Below are 24,417 nucleotides of genomic sequence, written 5' to 3'. Positions count from 1 at the left end.
ACCTGCTGCTCTCCATCGTGCTCGTCTTCCCCTCTCTCTCTCTCTCTCTCTCTCTCTCTCTCTCTCTCTCTCTCTCTCTCTCTCTCTCTCTCAAGAAGAATTAAAGGAAACCATTCTCATTCATTCATCTAAATCCTCCTCGCTGTGCCTGCAGACTCTGAAACATCTCCTGCAGTAATGACGATGTAAAGGAAGGGAGGATCTTTCCCTCTCCTGCTTTCCTCTCCTCTCTTCGCCTCTTGTTGAGCAGCGAGGGGAAGCAGTCGTGGCTTCTCAAAGTTTGAACAGAGCTACTGTCGGATAAGTGGGTCACACAGTATAGAGCTGGAACTGAGCCCGATCCCGGGAGGGGGGTTTCATTAATTCCTGCCTGCCTGGTTGCCTGCTGCAGAGAGCGGCTGCCTGACTGTCTAGACCGCCACGCATCGGTGAGGCCGCTCGGCGATGACGTGAACCTGCGTCAGTCAGGTGGAGAGGAGGAGTTGTGGGTTTGACGCTCAGAAGGGGATTTGACATTGGTGCTTTGGTTTCAGTCCCACATGAATACAAAAAAAAGTAAAAAAATGTAGTTAAAAATGCTGTTTGATAACTTGTTTTAATCCAATCAAAGCTTTTTACAATCTGCTGCGTTAATTGTACATTGCTGTTAAAAAGCTGTTAATTAATCCACTTGTTGCATTTTGCATCATCTATAGCTACAATAGATATATGCTCTAATATCAGAGACACATGGTCTCTTATAGATTCACTGGCGTCTCCTCAGCAGCCTCCAAGTCAAATGTTACATTAGCTGCGGTGTTAAATCCAAACTGCAGAAACAGGGAAGGGACATTTTACTTTCACAAGAGCAGTGAATCAGCCTCAAACCCCACGAGGGACTTCCTGTGCCCACAGCCGTCTCCTCCACAGACACCGAGATGTATTCTGTCACCTTAATGATCCTCTCCCATTGACACACGAGTGTAAAGTGGATATAACAGCGTGGAGGTGTCGGCTAATTTACTGCTAATTGTCGAGCTGCTCAACCTTCGTCATGGTCCTCAGTGAAGAGCGGAGGAGCGAGGTTTCAGCTCCTCACGGCTATCTGGCGCATTAAAGACCATTCAGATGATATTATTGCAGTTATGATTCAGGAGGCCACAGCCAAGAATCTTAAAATAAAAGAAGCTAAGATATGGCCCTAAAGTAAATAATGAAAAATGTCAGACATAGATTTTTGTTTTGTGTTAAACACTGAGGCCTCAGACGGGTATCTGTCAGAACCAGAAAGAGGAAAGCTGTGCCCATCAATATTTTAACCATCATTACATGAAGAAATGTGTCATAGTTGCTGCCAGAGTTGTCAACTGAAAAAAAATCTAATGTGAGCAATACGAGAATGTGTGTCGCTTACAAATTCACTGTCAAACAGGGATTTTCCTGCAGCTGCTTTAGTGGAAAGGATCAGCTGCTACGACACAAGGAAATATGTTGTCTGCCCGAGTGCTGTGAAAGAATCTGGAAGAACAGGACATTAGGGAAACATTGTGGTCCTGGGGTCAAAGTGTTTTTTACCCAGTAGGGGATTTGTTCCTTTTTACCGGGATGGGGGATATGTGGTCACCATGTCACTGCTGAAGACACTAGAATCTTTCTGGATAGCCACTGACCCCCAGACGTGCCTTAATTGTTTGTCAAAGAGAAAGCTCAGTATTTTCTAGCTTGTGTAGATGTGAACATTTACTTCGGAAATAGTACCATAAAACATTTGTGATGTCAAAATAATCGTAAGCATCTTAATTTGCAGCAAAAGACTTAAAGTTGTGTTTATAACTGCACCCCATCACTCCTCACATGCTGCTGTGCTCTGCAGCTTGTGGCAGATTTCCTCAGAGCCTTTGGAAGATGCTCTGGCTGCTGTTTGAAGAAGCAGGGCTGAGGTGTTATGATCTATGCAGCACGGATCTACTGAGGCACATTTGTGCAACTTGACACTTTATTCACGTTTTAACAAGATCAGCAGCATCATGGGAAAGTTAGAGCAGAGCAGGAGATGGAGGGAAGTCGAGGTCTCTTCAGGCGATCGTCTTACCTTTAGTTAGGAAGCTAATGTTTAGACGGTGGAGTAAAGTGATTTGTGTGATCATTTATGTGATTGTCACTGTGAAGGTGGATGTGGTGAGATGGTTATTTTTTCTCATCTCAGCGTTTCTGATCAAGACGACTTTAAAAGTGATATTTTATATTTATTCTTAGAACGAGGCCAACGAGAGACAAGAATACTTGTATTAAAGCTTTTGATTAGATGTTCTTGCACTGCTGCAGCTCCAGCCTTTGAGACTCAGGTGTCACTGTGACATTGGACCTTCAACATCAGAGCTCAAGGTCGGCTCCTCAATCAAATCTTGCTTTTATAATCCTGGACGTTTGCCAGTTTAACGTTTCCCCTGTAATCTCAGGAGTAGTCTTCAGAGCTGGGGAGAAAATGCATTACCTCGGAATAATAAAGGTTTTCTGCTTGAATTATGTATCAGCGCAGAGAGAGAGAGAGAGAGAGAGAGAGAGAGAGAGAGAGAGAGAGAGAGAGAGAGAGAGAGAGAGAGAGAGAGAGAGAGAGAGAGAGAGAGAGAGAGAGAGAGAGAGAGAGAGAGAGAGAGAGAGAGAGAGAGAGAGAGAGAGAGAGAGAGAGAGAGAGAGAGAGAGAGGCTGGAGCTTCCCTGTGGGAAAATGGAGGAAGAATTGCTGATGCTGGCAGAAATCAGGAGGGTTTATGCATTTGGAAACAGCAGCGGTGAAACTCCCCAGACACATATTCAACCTGTCCACTGTTATACTGTGGATTCAACCTGCTGCTGGAGAACAGAGCGCTGATCACAGACCTGCAGTCAGTTCTCACCATTTTACTGAAGTTTTTCATATCAGACAATTTATTTTCGCTTTTAAAAACTCTGGGGAACTTTGCCCTGTCATATATTTGTGTGTGTCTGAATATATCTGCTGGGTGTGCAGAATAAACAGAAAAAAACATATATAACTACAATATTAACGGTTGTGTCAGAAAATGGTTTCATTTTCCTTCTCTCTCGACCTTTTCCTGAGTTTGTGTCTGTGTTTTCCCAGCAGAGGGCAGCAGAGTGTTTAACTTTCTCCAAGGGAGCACAACACGTGTACAAAAAATGAGTCACAGTGTTCAAATAGTGTCAATGAAATCTGCCTCTAATAATCTTGTGGCTTGTAGCTGTGTTCTCCACCTTTATTCTGTCTGTTCAGCATCAACCACCAACTCTCTTTCAGCTTCTCTTCTACATTGTAATCAGGTTCAAAGAAGATTCTTTGAGTGTCAAAGAAGATTCTTTGAACCTGATTATAATGTAGAAGAGCAGCTGAAACAACAGGAATGAATTTGCTCCTCTGCTCTTTTCATGGTTATTTTGAGTGTTTAACGAGAAGAGTTTCATTTTAAAATCAGGTGTTGCTTCGACTCTTTGTTGCTAAATCGCCTCAAAGCTCCTCGACAAAGACAGTTTGATGCTCAGTGTTTGATCTTCTTCAGGATTTATATCAGAGATGGAGAAGTTGGTAAGAAAGAGATTTCCTTGTGTGAAGAAAAAATATAAATGACAATTTAAACATAAATACTTCGTTTTTTTCACAGCTAACTGATAGAAGACACAGTATTTTTTCATAAAGCACATCACTGACTTGATTATTATCTCAACGTGGATATGTGTTATTTTGTTTTACTGCAAAAAAGCTGCTAGAGCTTAAACTTGTAGCAGCCTGAAGATGACTCACCCTCAAGTGCAATTAGTTCCTTTAATCTTGGTGTTGGTACGAGTGTGTGTGTGTGTGTGTGTGTGTGTGAGTGTGTGTGAGTGTGAGTGAGAGTGAGAGAGTCTGCACCGGCTGTATTTCATATCCTCATTAGATGCTGCACTGATGTAACTGCTCATTATAATTTATATATGAAGCACTGGAACTCAACATCTCAGACCCACTTGCCTCATTTTTATTTAAAGAAGAAGAAGAAGAGGATTGAGAGATTTGGGAGATTTGTCTCTGACTCTGATTGCGATTCTGACCCTAATTTTATTAACAGCAGTTTTTTGTCTTGCTGGTGCTACTGGGCCTCTCCCTTTACCTTCTCTCCTCATATCACTGCTTACAAATTTGAATGCATTTACTATTCTGCTTTTGTCTGGTCTGTTCAATTATGTTTTGTCATTTTTGTTGCTACACTTTGGGCATTAAAACCTTGTGTTAATTTAGGTCTGCACCTTAACCCAAAATGGCTGGATAGCTTTAAAAACTACTGTTAATCACGTGTGTTGTGCCTGTGCCTCAGGTCTCTGCTTAGTGCTTCAGTCTTTCCAGACATCTGTTCATCACTAAAATCACTTAAAAGCTGCTAATCAACTTAAAATTGCTGTACATTTTAATAAATAGAAACCATAAACATTCATGTACTTTATATAAAGTAACACACCAGGTAAAATAAACAGCATCTTTGAGATGAAGCCCAACCGGGACCCACACTGGAACCCTTAGAAGCTGCAACTCAAAAGCTTCACAGCATCTCCCCCCAGAAGCTGACATTCAAAACACACCTGACATTTAACAGGAAGGAAGAAGGAGGGGGGGGGGAGAGAATTAAAGGAAAAATAACTCCCACTTAAGTTGTGAACTCATCAAGTTGTTTAAATGTCTGACTCCTGCAGACAGCGGGCCTCGTCTGAATAAAGGATGAGTTCCTCACACGCAGGGACTTGAGTCACAGTTTGACTAAATGTCAAACAGCCGAACAGGAGGTGGATTTTTAAGCTCGTTGAGATATTTGGTGTCAGATACTTAACTCAGAAACGATGTGAATCATAACAGATGTTCCACAACAGCTGCAGATATCGGATCTATCCGTCAGTATGAACAGGCAAAAGAATATCCCGATGGCATTTTATGTGTCTGGGCAGCAAGGACATAATCAGTGGACACACAAATAGCACCTATTTGTTGCTTATGAGATTATTTTCCGAATCAAATAATAATTTATTTTTAAAGTACGCTGCATTTTGTTTCTGTTTTGAAAACTCATTTTTAATCGGAGCCGCAAAAATAATGACAATCTTAGTAGATGCTGTTTTATGTATTCTGCTGCTCGTGATCCTGGTGATGAGTATAACTTCAGTTGACCATCTTTTCTACTCTTTACGGTACAAAAAGCAGAAGAAGGAGGAGAAAGGATCTTTAACGCACACTTGAAAGATAGAACTAAAACCACACAGTGCACATCTGTCAGCGATTTCACAGCAAAAGGACAAAGTGAGTGAGTGGAGATGGATGGAGGGATAAGGAGGATGGATGGAGAAGTGAGGAGGGAAAAGGAGATCTGGCTCATCTTCCTCCCAATCTGAGCCTCCTGCAGCCGCCCACACTTTCCCCTGATGCTCCAAGAGAGAGAGAGAGAGAGAGAGAGAGAGAGAGAGAGACAAGCAGAGGGTGAGACCGAGAGGAAAGTTAGGGAAAAATCTAATGGAGGGGGAGACGGATGACGATGAAACAGAATATCGGATGGTGTGATGTAATGAGACGAGGAGGAGGGAGGGTGAATGGAAGGAGCAGCGATGGAGATGACAGCATGAGAGCGGAGGAGGAGGAGGAGAAGGAAGAAGAATGAATCAAAGGCAAGAGTGAAGTGAGTTAGAAGTGGCGCTGACGGGATGAGGAGACGGGCACGGAGGCAGGAGGAAGACAAAAATAAAGAGAGAAGACGTGTTGTCCATGTGTTCCTGAGAGAGAGCAGAGGTGGAAGGAGGGATGAAGGTGGAAGGAGGGATGTCATGTCAGAGGAGAACAGGAGGGAGGTAGTGACGGAGGGAGGAGGTGGAGGCAAAAATGGAAGGAGATGTAGCAGAGGGCCGATAGGAGGGTGGAGAGGGAGACGTCACAGGGACTTTCCTCAGCTTCCTCCTCCCCTCCTCCCTGTTTCCGTCTCTTTCCTCCTCAGAGTGGGTGGTGGGTGAGAGAGGAGAGACTCTCTCTGTCACGCACAGCAGCTCTCCACCACCTCCACTCACACTTTGTCTCTATAACAAGACCCAGGACGCCGGTAAGAGAGAGCGGCTATCCCCCGCTCTGTGAAGAGACCTCGACTCTCCTCTGGAGTTCACCTGTGTAATTGGATTATAGACCCGTCCTGTGTGAGCGGTGGTCGTCCTCCCTCCTCGTGCTGTTCACCTGAGGCCGCTCGGAGATGAGATCCAGTTTCATGCAGGTCAAGCCTGTAGCTACACAGCAATGCAGCGTGCAGAGTGTGAGCGTGAGCGTGAGTATCAGCTGGTGTTTGTGTGAATGCATCGTTTCATGGTGAAGTGTTTTCCGTTGTGGACGTGGGGTGAGCAGTGGAGCCGCAGCCTGTGGGCCACTCTTTGCATTTTGGCTCTAAACATCTCTCTTTTGAAATGTTGAGTCCAGTTCTCCTGCAACACCGAGGCTCTTTGTTGACTTCATACATTATGGAGTAATCTCCCCAGAGCTGCTCGTTCAGCTGCTCAACATTTAGAGCATCTGCAGAAGTTGGAGGAATTATTTCTCAAAGTAAAAGTCGATGAAAAATGGGATCTGTTTCTAGTCTGAAGCATAAAAACCAGATCGATAGAACACGTTTTTAATAAGAGACCCTTTAGAAATGATGTTAAGTACTTAAATATTAAAGAGACTAGTGCTGTATACATCATAACACTTACTCTGGGTTGTCAGGGCCTTTCTATTCAGAAATAATCCACTTATAGATTTGGTAGAATGAAACAAGTATATTTAAAATAAGCCCCAGCTTCAGCATCTCTAACATTTATGATTCATAAAATTGTCTGTTCCTGACTTATGAATATTTACACGTTTATATTCATGCGTGTTTCTACAGTGTTACAAGGCTTTGAAAGATAAACATAGTGCTACACAGGAACATTGTTCAATTCATTATAACACATTACGCTGCTTTTCACGCGTATAAACACCACAATAAAACGTCCACAGACAGTAACTGGATAGCACCATGTGTCACATGACACATTTAAAGACAGGAAGTGCAGATAAACAGTAAAAAAACTACAGCTTCCACTACTGTTGATATACGGAGTGGCCATCTTGGATTTTGAGGTGCTACTGATCTTCCAGGTGCAGCTTCTGACTCGGGGGTCGGAAATTTAATTCGTGGTGTAAGATGGAGGACGTTTCCAATCACATTACAACTTAATGTGAAAAGATTTAATTCTGAAATGACCAATGTTATTTAAACCTTTTGTGTTTTTCTTTCCCCTCAAAGTGTCGGATCATCAACCCAAACACACTCTGTAAGATTTGTGACACGTTATTTTTCCACCTTTTTGAAAAGTTTTCTTGCATAAAACTAACGAAAGCTCAATACCGACGTTTCGAAGTGTCGAGATTCTTTAGTGATTTAGTTACAGAAACTATTCTTTTTATTTTATTTTGAGACATGAGACAGGCGGGACTTCCTGTGTTCATCATCACAAGTGTGATTGACAGAAAATACTTCACGTGAGAAGAGATGCGTAAACACAGACGTGATTTCACGCTCCAGATTACTACTGTTACACTGATGTGTCACAAAATGGTGAAATTATCGTCCATGATGAATTATTGATCGTACAGAGGCCAAAGTTATCGTACAAATACGATAACCATCCGGCCACACTGTACAGCAGTCATTTCCTGTTGCTGCCAGGAGCCTCTTTAATTAGTTAGAACCAGTGGAATCATAACAGACCTCCCCCATCCTCCTTCTCCCTTCACGTCTATATATATCACTCTGCAGCCCGCTCCTGAATGTGTGTTCCCTTGTCAGTTTGTGCGTGTGTGTGTGTGTGTGTGTGTCTTTTGTTCATAAACGTGTACTCATTGTGTTAATGGCTGAGTGGATGTGTGGAGCTTTTGGCATGCATGCATTGAATGAAATATTCAGGTGACAGGCAGGCAGGCACGCCGGTCCTGGAAATCTTGTTTCTTCAGCGTTTCACCCCCCCCCCGTCTCTGCAGGGCCACTAGATGTAATTACGCTGCTTGGACTTTCATCTCAGATCTTTCCTCAGCTTTTCTACTTATTTAGCTTTTTTGCCGTTGCTTTAAAATGAGATATCAAATTGAAAACAGGACGCATGTATAAATGATTGTAATTGCTCAGAGACACAGATAGAGACGGAGGATAAAGAGCGGTGGGGCGGACGGGGGGGGGGGGTGCAGGGGAGTTGTTGTTGCCCACAGGCTCCAGAGCACTTTCTGCATTATACATCAGCCTCTTTCTTGTTTTTCTCCTTCCTTTCCCCGTCTTCCTTCCCTGCCCCGAGTCACTGCAGGAGATATCAAAGACATGTGCTCTTCTTTAACCTCCACTGGATCCATTTCCAGTTGAATGCTGGAACACAAACGAAACACAAGTCTCCGTGCCCCCCGACCAATGGAGGCATTGTGCGGATCAATGCTGAAGGCTCAGGCTGCTCGGAGGAAATACGCTGCTTCCATTGTCACGTGAAACTCTGAGAGTGGCTGAAAAGACATGGCTGAACGGAGCATGAATGGAAGGCAGTGTCAAGTAAATGAGGTTGTGTCCTCTGGTATTTATAGGCTGCTTCTCCAACAGGTCGTCGCCTCGTCTCTAAATGAGTCGGTGACCTTATCGCTCGTATCGACAGTTCAACGTTGGCGAAAGAAAAAACGGCTTCATCTTCCTCGGTTTGGCCTTTTTCCAGTGACAGGTTCCAAGAGGAGCAGCTTCAGGGCCGGGAGGAGCAGGGAGTGGAGAGGAGGAAGTGGAATCCTTTGAGTTGCTCTGTTCTCGTCCTCTGGAAAATTCTGAGTAGTTTTCAGGGAAGGGAAGGTTGTTTTTTTTATTTCCTTTGTTGGCTTTTAATAGTCTTTTTCATATGGGGTTTTATTTGAGGTTATGTTTTCACCTCAGTCTATTGGTTTGTTTGTTTGTCAGCACGATTATCGAAAGCTTTTGAGCAGGTTTTCAGGACACTTGGTCAGTTCCCAAAATATTTCGTCCAGATCCATGAATTACTACCTGGACAATCAAAGAAAATACAACTATCTCGCAAAGTTGTAAAACAAATACCTGGAACTAAAATATATTGATTTCCGGACTCATACTTCCTCCTTCCACCAAGTGTCATCGTTAGTTTTCTTGTAATTTACAAACAAACCACTTTTTCTCTGACATGCACCTTCATCAGATTTCCCCCCCTGCTCCTCTTGTCTTCACAGCACCCCCCAGGGCTGGAAGACATCAGCCCCAGTGAAGAGGTCACAGACACGGAGGACAACGACGAGGAGGACCTCGGCGTCCTGGACGACCAGCGGAGCATCATCCTCCACCTGCTGTCTCAGCTCAAACTGGGCATGGACCTCACACGGGTAAGAGCAACGTGTGGATGGATGTTCTCTCTTCCCCTGAACAAACACTATCTCTTTAACATGGTATTTTTCTTCAGGTGGTGTTGCCTACCTTCATCTTGGAAAAGCGATCGCTGCTGGAGATGTACGCCAACTTCATGGCCCACCCTGATATGTTCCTGTCCATCACGGCCGGGGCCACGGCAGAGGACCGCATCATCCGCTTCGTGGAGTACTACCTGACCGCCTTCCATGAGGGACGCAAGGGGGCCGTGGCCAAGAAGCCCTACAACCCCGTGCTGGGGGAGACCTTTCACTGTTCCTGGGAAGTGCCGCGGGACAAAGTCAAGCCTTCGGTCAGATCCAACCAGGGCCCGACCTGGGAGCCGAGCCGGGGCCCAAACAACACGCAGCAGGAGGACGAGTCGCCGGGAGACTGCTACAGAGTGCGCTTTGTGGCCGAGCAGGTTTCCCATCATCCACCGGTGTCGGGGTTCTACTGCGAGTGTCGGGAGAGGCAGATGTGTGTCAACGCACACGTCTGGACCAAGAGCAAGTTCATGGGGATGTCGATAGGAGTGTCCATGGTGGGAGAAGGTGAATCAAACACAACATGACACTCATGAAATATTTATATATCAATCACTTCAAATCTGGACCCTTAAATCTTATTTGTACGGGTCATGAAGGTCGAGCTAACAAGGCGCTCCGAGTGGTGTTGGAGAATCTTCGAGGGATCTTATTTCTCACTTTTGACACGTCTCACACAACAGATTGAATAAACCTTCAAATATAGATGATTAATTTGGTTATTTGTTCATTCAGGCTGCCAGTATAAATACAGTAATGAGAAGAAACTATATAAACATATTTATTTATTTATTCAACCTTTATTTGTACAGAATAGGCTGAGCAAACAACACGTGCTCTTTTACAGCTAAAAGAAAATACAATGTGTAACAAGGATACACAATTAAAACAGAAATCAGAAAACTTATCATTCACTTTATAGAGGTTGATTGTTATTCATTGAAAATAATGCAAAAATACTAAATTAAAAGGACAAAAACAACCAATGAGGTAAAGAGGGAAAGAGGCCACTCAGTGAAATATCTTCTTTTTTTTAACAACACTGAAAAGTATAGTTTCAAAAACAACCTTTGAGCACTGCCCTTAAAACACAGTTCATTCTCTCTAATACCAATGAGCTGTATTTTATTAGGTCACTTGAATCTCAGGAGGCACAGAACGTTTTTAGATATGACTGATAATCCACCAGGTGCTCTCTCTCTTCACATGAGAGCAAAGTGAAAGCTCCTCTGTGGCTCTGGGGCTTCGCTCAGTAGACTGATCGCTCTGTGTCACGATGTGGTCACAGCGACGCCTCACACAGCTCAACCCCCAGAGGCGTCAGGCAGAGAAACACAGCTGCACAAGTCCTCTCTTGTAATCATGAGTTCTAAGAAGAGCATGTGAGGAGCTGAGGAACCTGGGAAAAGTGGTGTCTCAAGTAAAAACAGCCTCTCAGAGAACAGAGGAGTGAATGTGTATTCATAATGATGTGGTGAAAATCAATTCTGAGTATTTACATCACATGTAATAGAAAACAATTATTGCCGCCTCCAGCCAGGTTAATAAATAATGTAAATGTATTCCCTATTTACCCAGAAGCACCCAGGGCACGTGGTGATTTTAGTTTAGATGTAACACGGAGATTAAAAGCATCAGAGACGGTTCTTTGAATAATATTAACAGCATTTAAAAGCACTGTAAAATGTTTTTAATGTGATGTTCATATGGAATAATCAGCTGCTGGCTTTCACAAATACATAGTGGAAACCAGTGGCAGGCACACGATTGAATTAATGGTTATTAGCCCAATATGTCCTGATGCATTTAAACAAAGAGTGTGTGTGTGTGTGCCGTCAGAAATCCTTGTGGGTTTCTGATTTTAAGTTAAGAATTGTGTTTTTTCCCCACATGAGGAGATTTCTTCAGCATGTTCTTATCATAGTTTAAACTTTTGTCCTCCAGGAGTCCTCTGTCTGCTGGAGCACGACGAGGAGTACGTCTTCACGCTGCCCTGCGCCTACGCCCGCTCCATCCTCACCGTGCCCTGGGTGGAGCTGGGGGGCAAAGTGTCCATCAGCTGCGTCAAGAGCGGCTACTCGGCCACCGTCACCTTCCACACCAAGCCCTTCTACGGAGGGAAGGTTCACAGGTGGGAGATTCTCTACACGTCCACCGTCACTGAGGAAAGAAATCACTTCAAACTCTGTTTGTTACACAAACACTGACTGTGTCACTGCAGATATCAGGCTGAGGACGTCCCATACTACTGAAAAGCAATGGCTGCATAAAAACATTTAAAAAGTTTCAATGGCTATAGATTTAAAAGATAGATCTAAAAAGCTGCTTCCGTAAAACTTTAAACAACACATGAAAGCTACAAATAAAAGTTTTTCCTGGGAGCATGAAGTCAAATTCACTTATTTTAGATATTTATCTAAGTCTTTGATTTTCACAAACATATTCAATAACATCTAAAGATCAGATCTCATCACTGGTGCAGACAATTTAATGTAAAAACAAATTCCTTGTCTAAAATTTGTCATTTCATATACAAAATATAAATAAAATATTATATTGATTTTCTCCACAACCCTTTTGTGACCCTCAGAAATGATCTTGTGATGCTCAGGACACAATGTTTCAAAAATGAAAACGTTCAAGATAAAGTTTCCTGTCCTGAATGTATGGGTCTGTGAGTTCCAACTCTGTGTGTGTTGTGTTGTGTTGCAGAGTGACGGCCGAGGTCAAACACAACCCGACCAACACCATTGTGTGCAAAGCGCAGGGCGAGTGGAACGGCACGCTGGAGTTCACGTACAGCAGCGGGGAAACCAAAGTGATCGACACGGCCAAACTCCCGGTCACCAGGAAGAAGCTGCGGCCGTCGGAACAGCAGGGGAGGAAGGAGTCCAGGTGAGAAGAGACAACAACTACACAATGACTCCATGCAGAGGGACCTCACTGACGTGGGAGCTTTTAATGCAACCGTGTGTTTTACAGGTGCTTATGGCAACACGTCACCAAATCTCTGAAGGAAGGAAACATCGACGAGGCCACGGAGCACAAACACCGACTGGAGGAGCGGCAGAGGGGGGAGGAGAGGAAGAGAGCGGCCGACAACAAACCATGGACGCCCAAGTACTTCACTAAAGAGGTGAGTGAACTTCTCCTGATACAACTCACTGCTGAATTTAAATGTGGTTTCATAAGGAGACTGTGGGGCCCTGGTGGAGAGGCACAAACACTCTACTGTAGTTCTGTCTGTTAGAACCCTGCTGATTCCCAGACGTCACTTTAAACAGCCTCTTCAGTCGAAAGTGTTTCTTCTGAAAACTGATTTCAGCAAATTCACGTTTAATCCAGATTAACCCCCAAAAAAACTCCTGCTCACCAAAACGCTCCAGGACCTAAAGCCACAGAATGAAAACTATGAACTGAAAATCCTGTTTGAGTTTCTGAAGCAGACATTTTGACTTTCAGGGTAAACACAACAGGAAATGTCTCATCTCTCAACGTATTAAGATGCCACTGCTGATTACTCTGTGAACTGTAGGGTGAATACTGTACTTCAGCCAAGGCTACTGCCCCTTGTGGCCAAACTAAAGAAATCTATTCAGGGAAATCTGTTCAGTAGTTTTTGAATAATCCAGCTGAGTTACTGAGAACAATCTTCTGAACGATCTTATTTCCAGGGAGACGGTTGGATCTACAACAACTCACTGTGGAAGTCGACCTGACACCAGATCAGCTCCTCTCAACAACCGAGACCCTGCCTCCCCTCCCCTCGCCGAGGGCGGAGGTCAGGAGGTCGGACGCAGGGAGTAGCCCCCCCCCCCGCAGGCCTCCAGACCTACAGACTCTCAGAGCGACACCACGGAGACACAATCACACAAACAAACAAGGTGCCAAAGGGATCTCCACTGTTAGAACCGAGACGGGGCGGGGGGGGGGGGGGGGGGGGGGGGGGGGGGGTCCAGAGCTCTTGGGACTGAAGTACATTTTTATATACAGTTAATAGTATTACTATTCAAAGTAGAGTATTTCTATTTTTCACCTTGCCAAGGCCTTTTTTGCACATGCACAGTTATGACGTTTGCCACCGGTGTTTTACGATCAACCCGTTTCCTCTCAGACATCCTTTGGTTCGGAGCTTTTAGTTTGTCATGCAGCGTTAGTCGATGGACGTTTCCCTGTAACACATAATACTGTAGCCGTGTGTAAGTACATTATAAAGAGTTGTTTATAAGAAGCACTTTTACCAATAGAAAATAAATTTAATATTTTATATATCTGTGGCTTTTACCAATCAGGGTCGTCTCCAAGAGCTTTATGGAAAATAAGACCCCCTGATCAGATAGAAACAGAGTGTGTGCTACGTTAGGTCATGTGTTAAAGTTTATTATTATTCCTTACATTACAGTGAGCTACTAGAACGTAAGAGGTCCTGATTGTTTTGTCTGCACTATGAATGTATCTGGACACATTTTAATGGAACGCCACATTTGCCATCTTGTCCTGTGCACGACTTCCCCTCACGCTCTTTGTTTGTATTTCACCCACCGAGTGAGACGCCTCCACTTTCCATTACTACCTCTCGTTCAGCTGCTCCATCGTGACGTTAAACACATGTTTGTTGGTGGTGAAGTAGAATTACCTCGACATGAGGAGAATGTTTTCACCCCTTTTGTTTGTGAGCCAGATTTCACCAAACCCACAGGAAGGACTCAAAAAGGAAATAATGAGTCTAGATCGAGCCGTTTCTGAATTTCTGCCCCTCATAACAGCCCTTGTGTAACTAGATAGGCTCCTTACACCTCCACCAGTCCCCTTAAATGTAATCAAGCTGCACCACATTGGAAACCAGTCCCCTTAACCTGCCTGAATTGATCCCATAAAGAGCCATGAATTGGGAAAAGGGTGAAAATGTTGAAAAACGCCACATGGCACGTTTTTTTTTTTTTAAACCTGCCAAAAAGGTGATAAACTCCTTTCACCTCACCAGTTGAGTTTGCTTTTCTGTTTGTCCAGTAAACACCACACAAGCCTGATGTTTGTGGGGTTTTTGACCAGTGGAAGAGGAGATTATGTTAAAGAAAAGATTCACTGCATCCGCACAAGATCTGAACAGGTTCTTCCCTGACCCACATTTTGTTCTGTAGTTTTTATGGAATCTTGCTCACAATCAAAACAACCAACAAGCAAAAGGACGGGTATGGAAACCTCCTTGGTCGAGGTGACTGAGCAGCCGCCGCAGGTCACAGGTCAACGCTTCTCCTCATGGTGAATAGGGATGAGGGTTTGCAGGAGAGCGGCCATGTTCTCATATCCAGATGTGGGGGGGGGGGGGGGGTTGTTGGAAGGCTGGTTCTGTGAAGGTAACGACCCGTTGGACAGAAAAGGGTCAGACGCCTGTAGAACCAGAATGAAAGACAAACACAAATCCAATGAATCATGTTGTTCTTCACTGAACGTTTGCTTTTTATGGCCTTTTTTCTTTCACTCTTCACTGCTTCTTCCTTCCGTTGTATTCGTAGTGGTGATATTTTTAGCCAGGTGAATTTACCAGATGCCAGTTTGTAGCCTCGGCCGTGACAGCACACGGTCGATTTCCATCCCACCGCAGGGCAGCGTGACACCCGTCACCTCGGCTCCACCCTGTTCTCCGACACTCGCCTTACGTGAAACTGTCGACAAGGAGTTTTCTATATTCCAGAGGATCCGGACTCACCTGAGTAGACAGTGATTGTGGATAAATGAAGGAAATGTCCATTAATAAAGACCTTGTACCTTTTTAAAACTATGTCCTCTCGTTGTGAATGTGCATCTGCTGACTCCTCTGCAACAGGGGCGGATCCAGGAGGGGGACCAGGGGGCACTGGCCAAAATATTGTATTGTAGGTTGTATGTATGTTCGACATATGATTGGCCCCCATGTGTAAACTGTGGCCCCCGATTTAGATCAATCCTAGATCCGCCGCTGGTTGTCAAACACTTCAACATGGATCATTTCATCCTTAACTGAACGGAGCAGTTTGAATACTTTAGCTTTAGACTTAAAATGCATGACTTTATCTATTATAGTTTTTACTGTGTACTTCTACAGTGTGTCACTGCTTATTTTACTTATCAGTTTTTACACTGCCACCACTACAAATTAGTACGAGTACAACTTGACGGTCGCTAAACATGTTGAGCTAACAGGTCGTCCAATTAGACGACCAAGAATTTAACTACTTCTAAATTTCAAAGTTTAAAACGTATGCAATTCATTTTTAGTAACTGTTCTCTGTAGTTAGTTACAATTTAAACCAATAGTCATCAATGACTCATACTTTGTATCAAACATGTTACATGCCCGTTATTCTGTTACTTCCCCAACACTGAAAACATATTATATAATCAGTTCCTCGGTGACAGTAGATGTTGGAGCGATGGATTAACATTCATCTCTAAAATTACTGCAAATAATTCTCAAAAGAAGCTAAAGCAGCAAATATTTTGAAAGTTAATTGTCATGGATCAAACAAATTAGTAATTTCTACCCACAGATTGTAAATCTTGTTTTTCCTCACGTACATGATAATAAATTAAATAGTTGTGTTTTGGACAAATTGATCAACAAAAAACAAATATTTCCAGATTTCTGAAAATTAAATTTAAGACTTTGACACCCGCCCCCCCCCCCCCAGTCTTATTTTGAGGAAACTGACGTCAGTGCTATTTCAGTAGCCGCTGCTGCCAGCGACATCTAACTTATGTTTTATTCAGGGTTTTGCCAAGCGTGTGGATTTTCATCCCGCGTGTACAAGTACATGGCTTCACGAGGTTCTGCTCTAAAGATCAACACCACCCGACCAATTTGCACGCACATGCAAAGTGGCTGCGTCTGAATCCCAGTACCACCCGCACAACCAGCACAAGCTTCTTCCCTTGCGCCACTGAGGATTACGTCACTTTCTGCACAAACTGCTGCAGACTCCAGAGCGAACATCTTCATTCAGAGGCTAATGCTGCCATCTAGTGGAAATGTGACAGCACAGCAGTTGTCTAATCAACCGACACTTCTGAGGAGGAGATGACAACAATAACAAATGACAAGTCTTTTCATTGAAGTGTATATTTAACGATGACTGAACAGAACAACAATGTAAAAATGTAAACTTTGAAGGTGAGCAGAGAAGCGGGGGGGGGGGGGGGACTGCATCAAACAAAAGAACGGTGTCATGGACAGACGGCACTGAGCTACTAAGACATGAGCAAACTTAGTAGAAGAAAGAACTGTTCCACCGTTACTTGTTCTGAAAGAAAACAAACAAAACAAAATCGGAAGGTAAGAGGGCAACACACTGTACATCACATTAAGGCTTAGTCTCAACTTTCTCTCCTCGCCACATATGAGAAATCAAAAAAGAGCCTAAAAGCCGATAAATGTGACCCAGTTCCAGGCTTCGTGCGACAGGAGGAAACGCCGCGGCACCGAGCTGGAGGCCTGACGCCTGAACCGGTGACGTTCAGATTCCAGAGAAGATCAAAAGCAAAGAGAACAAAGTGATGGAGACAAGTTGTTTTTTTAGTTTTTAGTTTTTAAGCAGAAGGAAAAAAAAGGGGGAGGAACAGGTGAAAGAAATAAAGTCGATGTTTGATGTGTTAGTCGTTTGATGTGTCACTTGATAACAAAAAAATAAAAAAAGGTAGCTGAAGCGTGCAGGAACCAACATAAAGAACAGTGCAGCGCCCGATCAGAGGTCAAAGGTCACTGCTGATCGGAGCCATGTCCCAACCCCAGCAGTCTGTTCCTCTACAGATCCAATGACTTATCAATTAACAGAAGTAAAACAATTATTTATTTAATCATCATTTTTTAAGCAAATTCTAAGATGTTAACCTACATTTGTTTGAGTTTTTGGACAGAAACAGAAAAAACATTCACAATATGGTCAGACCTGGATTTTGGAAAATGAAATAATTGTGAGTGGCAGCTCTACGGTTTACTAATGTTACAAAGAATGGACCAAATAAAGAATTGTTTTTCAGATTTAAAAAAAACATTTAATCTCGTATCTGTTCTAGAGCTGAAACCATGATAGACAGGTAAAGGGCCATTCCACCATTTTACACATGACACAAAGTGATATCAATTTGAAAAACATAATTGAAGTTAAGTCAGGAAATCTCAGTCGCTGCAAAATCCCAGTATTGTTTGTACTATCAATCCTTTGAGTAACGATTTCGACACAAAAGCCAAATGTTGATTTCTATAACTTTTCAAGTGTGAAGATTTTATATTTTTATGTTTTGTATTATTAGTTTTTCCTATTTTTTTGGTTCTTTTTCAACATTTTAAACACAACAAAGTCAATCGAATCATCAAGAAACAAATTGGCAGATTATGAACAAGAATCAAAACGCCTCGTTAGAGAGGAATTTGAGAACTGCTCTTAATTCTGCAGTGAACTTAAAACTACATCTAATAAATCATTTTAATCATTAAAGCAACAACAAAAAATACTTGTTTCAGCTTCGAACACGTGAGAACTTGCTGCTTTCCTGTTTAATAGCAGGCTCAACTATCGTGGTTTCTTTTTAAACCGTGTTTCAGGCAAGACGAGATGTTTCAAAGCGTCACACCAGGCTCATTTTCTTTTTAACTTGACAGACAGAAGAAGTCATTGATCAACAGTTGGTCCTAATGATTAGCTCCATGTTTGAGAACAGCAGCGGGACGTGAAGGATTCACCTGTAGTGTGGAATTGGGACACAGCTCTATCCTAAAGTTTCAGACAGTGATGGAAGTTCTTGTCTGTGTCTGTGAACGAACTCGACCTCCTCCCAGTTCAGTTTCCAGACAATCTCTAAAAAAAACTAAACGAGGTGATGATGACCGGGGATGAGGCACTAGGCTTCGCTCGCTCCCTCCGCCTAATTCATTAGCACTACTTTTTACACACAGTTGCGCTCGCGTCCGTCTTTAAAACCCTAGCAGCAGAAATATACAATCTACGCAATTCATGAAAAACAGGGGGACGGGTGTTGGGGGGGGTGAAGGAACGTTGTAAAAATTCACATTCATTCTTTTCAACAAAATCTCGAGCCCCTCTGTACAAGAATTATTGCATTCACTGTTCTATTTGCTGTCATACAAACAAAAAAAATAACAAACAAAAAAGAAACAAATAAACTTTCCGAAAAGAATCACAGAATGAAATTAAGAGAAAAACTGCATATTTAAAAATCACCACAATAATCCAATATATTATCATCCTTTTAGACATTTGTCTTTACATCACATATTTACACAGTCGGCCAATTTTTTTGTCTTAAGAATTAGTTGAAAAATAAAGGTCAGGGAGCCAAGCAGACAGAAAGGAGATGATGACGATGAAGAAGAAGATGTCGATGATGATAAAAAGGTTAATATTACAGATGAGCTGTGCCTAGACGGTAACGTTCCTCCATACCGCATACTGTCCTCTGTACACGTGTCAGGAACAAAGTCCTCAGCTTTCACTCCCGCTCTTCCTCACTCTCAGCAGGAAGTTCAACATGTGCCTCGGAGCAAGGTCGATGGGTCTTTGGTGCAAATGTTCCTAAGTCTTCTTTTCATTTCCCCCTTCGCCCCCGAACCCCCAACTGATAAGCAATCGATTAACGTACCACGAAAAAAAATTAACAGACGCCAAAAAGAACAAGTAGAGCAGCCCAATACCGTAGCAAACATTCAAGTACAAAAGAAAAAATTAACAGCAAGAAAATAAACAAAAACAGGAGGGAGGAGAAAACTAAACAAACAAACAAAAAAAAAAAAGCAAGACAGCAGTCCTCGGGAAAAAACGGACAATAGTTCTGGAGCTAGCCAGACGTTTACACTTCAACTTCCTCAACACACAGGGACGCCCTTATGAGAAGCTCTTGAGACCAAGTGCCACAGAAACGGCCCCCGTGTTCTTCTTCATTGGTTGTTAGAGGTTTTCTTCGCATTTGTTTGTTTTCCTAGAAGAGTTCGTCATCGTCGTCATTATTTTTTCTGCAGCTTCTTGCCTTTCCTCAGGGAGAGCTTGTTCTTGATGTGTCCTCGCTTCCTCTTGGCCGTCTGGGTCGGAGACAGAAGAGGAAATATATATGTATATCGAAAAAATATATCTCAACTAAATATTCTGGAACCAAAACAGCTTTGATACAGAATCCAGGAGAAATCACTGCACATGAATCACTGGGTATCAAACTGAACTTTTTATCCTACGACCCAATGATTCAGATGAACGACTAATACTGGTTTCAAAAACACGATGCAACTTTTTAACCTTAAACCAGCAGCTTCACAGTGAGTTAGATGCTTCACAGGGATCCTGAGTAATATCCTCTGTTCGGTTGTGTGGGATGACGCAGTGTTTTCTCTAAATGAACCGTACTTTGACCAATAACGTCACAATGATCTAGTTTTTATTACAAAAAGTAGAATAATCCTGTTAAAGCTGGGAGACATAATGAACAACAGAGCAACATGAATCACAGAAATGTCCCCGGTACCTTTTTGGACGTGTACTTCTGTTTGGGCACGACGCTGCGCAGCTTGTGGTCCAGCGGCTCTCGGTTGTCCAGGTTCTTCACCTTGTAGATTCTGACCAGCCAGTGCTCCGAGGTGAACGCCTCCTCCAGGTGCTTGAAGCTGATGTCCTTGTTGCCGATCTCGGCGTTACGCGTCCGGTCGAAGCCGGGTGGCGTCCGGAAGTCCAGCTGGGAGACGGAGAAGGTGGAAATATGAAGTTAGACTTAAATTCACATCTTAGATCTTTTTTTAAAAGAAACATGAATGAGAGTTGATACCTGAGTCACGATCACGCTGACTAAAGGTCATGATTAATTAAATGATTCTAACTTGAAACAGGATGAGCAGCAGAACGAATTAATGGATTTACCAATTAAAAGGAATTCATTCTTTTTGAACTGCAATGATAAGTCAACGAATGCCGAGTCTGACAAAAAGAAAATTACTCTCCATCATAAACTTATCTTGCTTGTGTCATTTACAGCAAATTGAAAACAAAATGATATTTTTTCAGTCGCATAGAGCAGAAGATGAAAATATCTTTTGAGCTTCAGATCAATGTAGAGATCAAATAAAACGGCAGGCGAGAAAATAATCCAACTCTTAAAATTCTAAGACTTCTTAATACCGTATAAAGCTTTTCACTGAGGAATATGAAGCGTTTAAAGACTTTAATAGCTGCAGATGCACAGTAATGGATTGAAATTCCAGGAAATACCACTTTTTACAGAAAGTTAGAGGAGAAGCTAACTGGGAAGAGATGTAAACTTTGCTTTAAAAAATAAATAAACAGGTTTAAAAGAGAAATAAACAGTTTCGTAGAACATTTACGCAACACTGGGTATGAGCCACTTTCAGCCACTCGCTCCTAATATTCTGCTCCAAAAGCCTTTGACGTCTCCTCCTGTTAAAGTGTCCTTCTCACATTTGATGCGCCCTCATCACCTCTGTTCCTCCTCCTGTCTCCTGCTCTGTACTCTCACCCCTCCTCCCCATGTTTCTATCTACAGTATTTCCTGTTCGTGTTCAAGCTGCCTCAGTGGACACAGACTAGGAAATGTTAGTTTATTATTAGCCACCGAAGTTTATTCTCTTGACACAGTTATTAATGGTTTTCACACTCTCCATTTAAATGCGTAGAGAGAGAGAAAGATGTGCTGGTTTGTGGGAGCGAGCGAGCATCGATCCTATTCATTATAAACTCTCTACTCTGGACTATATTACACATTTTCTCTATTATCCTCTTTTCTCCACTTGCCTCTAAACAGCTTCCTCGACCGTCCTCTACCCACCGCTCTTCTTATTGTCCTCAGCCTTTATTTCCCCTCGTCACACCCTGATTCCATGAAGCTCATCTACTCCCCTGATGCTAACTCTCTTTCCTCCCTCGATGGACTCCCTCCCTCCCATCCTCTGTCTCTCTACCCTGAATCATGGCTGTGAGCTGCACAGAGCGTTGCCTGTCTGTCTGCAGATGGCTTCTGCATTGATTCTCCCATCTCAGCCGAGCCGCTGGCCTGGCCGCATCTACGGGGGGGGGGGGGCAAGCACCTGGCAGGAAGGATCCCTCTTATCTCTGCGCTCCTACCTGCCAGAAGTAGCCGTGGCACATTTCAAAGCTTCTGCCAATCCTTCATATTCCTCCTCCATCCCTTTCTTTCCTCCAACTCGCCACTCTCTGAACCTCAGGAAATCTCAGAGGCATCTCCTTAAATCCTGCTCTGCTCCCCCGTCAGCCACCTCTGCTCTTAAGACACAGAAGCAGGAGGTTTGACACCTCTGGGGGCAGCGGCTGCTCGTTCCTCTCTGATCCCAGCACAGACCTGGGACTTATTGTTTGTACCTCTGAAATGGATCAAAAGTCTCGACCCCTAAAGTCAGTGGAGAGTTTCTCTGAAGCTCTGACTTTACCCAGCGGAGGTGGAAGAAGGATCAAACACATGGTTCCAGTGATGAGTGTGTTCCTCACCTGCATCTCACCGAACCGATAGTAGGACATCTTGTACATGAGGCAGTTGAGCAGGGTTGGTGATCCGGCCTTGTCCACCCTGAACTCGCCCTGTGGGGTGAAGTAGTCGCTCTCCTGAAGAAGACGAGGAGGGAGAGTGAGGTCCAGATAATGATGATGGTATGGGTTAGGTTGGTGGGGGATGTTATCACACAAGCTGCTTCCAGACATGCACTGCAGTCTGGACATCTTTTTTTTGTTGTCTCACACTTACCCTGATGTCCTTTGGGTGCTCGCCCTCCGCTATCCTCACCATCCACAGGAACTTGTTAATGTCGTCACCGGAGTATCCGATCACTCCTCCGAAGATGATCAGCACGTAGTCCACATCGAGCGACCTCATGATTTTATAGGCCGCGGTCTCATTGGATGACATGGCCTTCCCCACCTACAAACAAAAAACAAGTCATACTTCCATAGGGGTTTCCTCCACTTCACCAAACAGTGCTTTAAATGCAGCAGAGGTATTAAAAAAAAGAAGAAGAAAATCATTAAAACAGAGATCCATCATAGACGCTGAGGAGACGACAGATGAAGAGAGAAGAAAGCTAGAGGGCTTTCACAGATTTAACAAAAAGACAAATCATTCCTCCACGTTTGGCAGCAGAGTGAGAAATAAATAAAAAAAATCGATCAAAACTGCAGAACCTGACAGCAATTAACTGATATCCCCCTACAGTGTAAATTCAACAGGAAAAACTTTAACCAACAAGATTATCTGGCTTGTTGGCAAGAGCTCTTTTATACACTGGAGTAATTACATGAAAAAAAAGCCTGAATAAGGAGAGAAAAACAGGAAGCGAGTGTAGAGATGAGGGAGAGAGAGAGAGAGAGTTTGATAAAGACTGATCAGGGCTCACCAGGGCTATATGACTGTTGTTCCACGTGTTGTTATCTACAAGCGTGGTCCGGTTGGCCATGCCTGCTATCTGGTAACCGTAGTCCCACCAGGACATGACCCGCGCGTGCTCGTCCGTGTTCTGTCTCAACCAATAGTAAGCCTCCCTGAAGTCGTCCAGGATGTTGCGCGTCCTAACAAAGCAAAAACATGGTTGACAGGTAACGGTGTTGACAGGCATACGGCTGCGGAGGCTATGAATATTTCAGCCTTCAGTAAACAAGGGCAGCAACTGTCAGAAATAGAGCATCCATGCATAGTAATATTAATAAAACCTCACACTCTTAAACCCTCGTGTCCTAAATGCACCTCGAGCAGCAGCAGCAAGATATGAAGCCAGACAACCAATTAACAGTAGGTATGGTAATAGCACCGCATGTCTGTTTGTGTGTGTGTGTGTGTGTGTGTGTGTGTGTAAGAAAGAGCAGCGCAACAGTGATGCTGCACCCATTGGCGCAGTTAAACCCCAACTGCCAGTGTATCGCTGTGTGAAATTGAGTCTAGCATTTAGTCTTGGCCTTCGATATTCCCCCCCCTAATGCTTAAAGAGAATAATCACGCCTGTAAAGGAGCTCAGAGAGAATAATAGATCAGCTTTCAGTAAATTCAGCGATGGTCCGCAGACAGTTCTCTTCCCTGTGACCTAGAAACACTAAGTTAAGCAATCATCTTGAAGCTTATAGGTGCACTTACCAATATTTCCACAAAACCTCTTACTATGAAAAATACATGAACTCCCTCTCTATTCTGCTGCACTGTGTTTCTGCACGCAAACACACACACACAGACACACACGGGCTAATTTGCACACGAGGTGGAGCACTCCATCCGCATGCATTATGACCCATTACTCTGGGCTCTGCTCCACTCTTTGCAGTTATCTAAAAATCCATTTACACATTACAATGCAAGCGTGTGTGTGTGTGTGTGTCTGTACCCGTCGTGGTTATAGGAGGCGAGCACCACGCTGGGGCTGGAGTAGGCGTTGCTGGTGACCCAGGTGCAGTGGACGGCGAACATCATCAGCAGCATCAACATCAGCATGGTCACGATGGACTTGATGTTGGGACCCAGACCCTCCTCAGCTTTCTCCTGCTCGGACACATGCTTGCGCACCTTTCCGGCCTGCAGGGGGAGACAAACACTCTCATGAAGGAGGGGAAGGCCTGACACGTTCCAGCATTATGAATTAATGTGTAGTAAATTATTGAAATGCATTATTGAATGAAGTAATTGTATCTTAGCGTATCCTCAAGCTTTATATCTGAAGACAACTCAGTGGGGATTATGAAACGAACCCTGTGATTATTTAATATTATTTTAAAGCTACTGCAGAGAAAGCTTATGTGAGGAGATGATTTGCACGATATGAACATGATTCTTTCATATTGTCTTCCAACTAATTCACAGACACGGAAACGAGGGCTAAACATGTGCAATGATAGACGTTAGTTAACATAACGACATCTGAATTCTGTCAAAAATGAGAGAAACAACCAAATGCTG

The 24,417-nt window shown here is 43.5% G+C and overlaps 2 protein-coding genes across 2 annotated transcripts in view; one reads left to right on the top strand and one right to left on the bottom strand.

Moving 5' to 3' along the window:
• Positions 1 to 13,392, top strand: part of LOC128461232 (oxysterol-binding protein-related protein 10) — a 47,391-nt gene extending 33,999 nt beyond the window's left edge. Inside the window, 6 exon segments of the mRNA XM_053446063.1 lie at positions 9,259 to 9,408; positions 9,486 to 9,984; positions 11,422 to 11,608; positions 12,190 to 12,372; positions 12,460 to 12,613; positions 13,152 to 13,392. Of these exon segments, the coding sequence (XP_053302038.1) occupies positions 9,259 to 9,408; positions 9,486 to 9,984; positions 11,422 to 11,608; positions 12,190 to 12,372; positions 12,460 to 12,613; positions 13,152 to 13,196 (1,218 nt within the window). The 3' untranslated portion in view covers positions 13,197 to 13,392.
• Positions 13,393 to 17,280: 3,888 nt separating this feature from the next.
• stt3b (STT3 oligosaccharyltransferase complex catalytic subunit B) overlaps positions 17,281 to 24,417 on the bottom strand; it is a 68,032-nt gene continuing 60,895 nt past the window's right edge. The window contains exons 11-16 of the mRNA XM_053446062.1: positions 23,849 to 24,036; positions 22,874 to 23,045; positions 22,228 to 22,401; positions 21,975 to 22,088; positions 19,987 to 20,193; positions 17,281 to 19,549 (exon numbers count right to left, since the gene is read on the bottom strand). Coding sequence (XP_053302037.1) covers positions 19,475 to 19,549; positions 19,987 to 20,193; positions 21,975 to 22,088; positions 22,228 to 22,401; positions 22,874 to 23,045; positions 23,849 to 24,036 — 930 coding nt within the window. The 3' untranslated portion in view covers positions 17,281 to 19,474. The remainder of the gene's footprint in view (positions 19,550 to 19,986; positions 20,194 to 21,974; positions 22,089 to 22,227; positions 22,402 to 22,873; positions 23,046 to 23,848; positions 24,037 to 24,417) is intronic.

Source organism: Pleuronectes platessa, chromosome 18 (assembly GCF_947347685.1).
Source record: "Pleuronectes platessa chromosome 18, fPlePla1.1, whole genome shotgun sequence".
Classification (NCBI taxonomy): domain Eukaryota; kingdom Metazoa; phylum Chordata; class Actinopteri; order Pleuronectiformes; family Pleuronectidae; genus Pleuronectes; species Pleuronectes platessa.
Note: the sequence above shows the minus strand (reverse complement) of the source record. Positions and strands in the feature narration are given on the sequence as shown.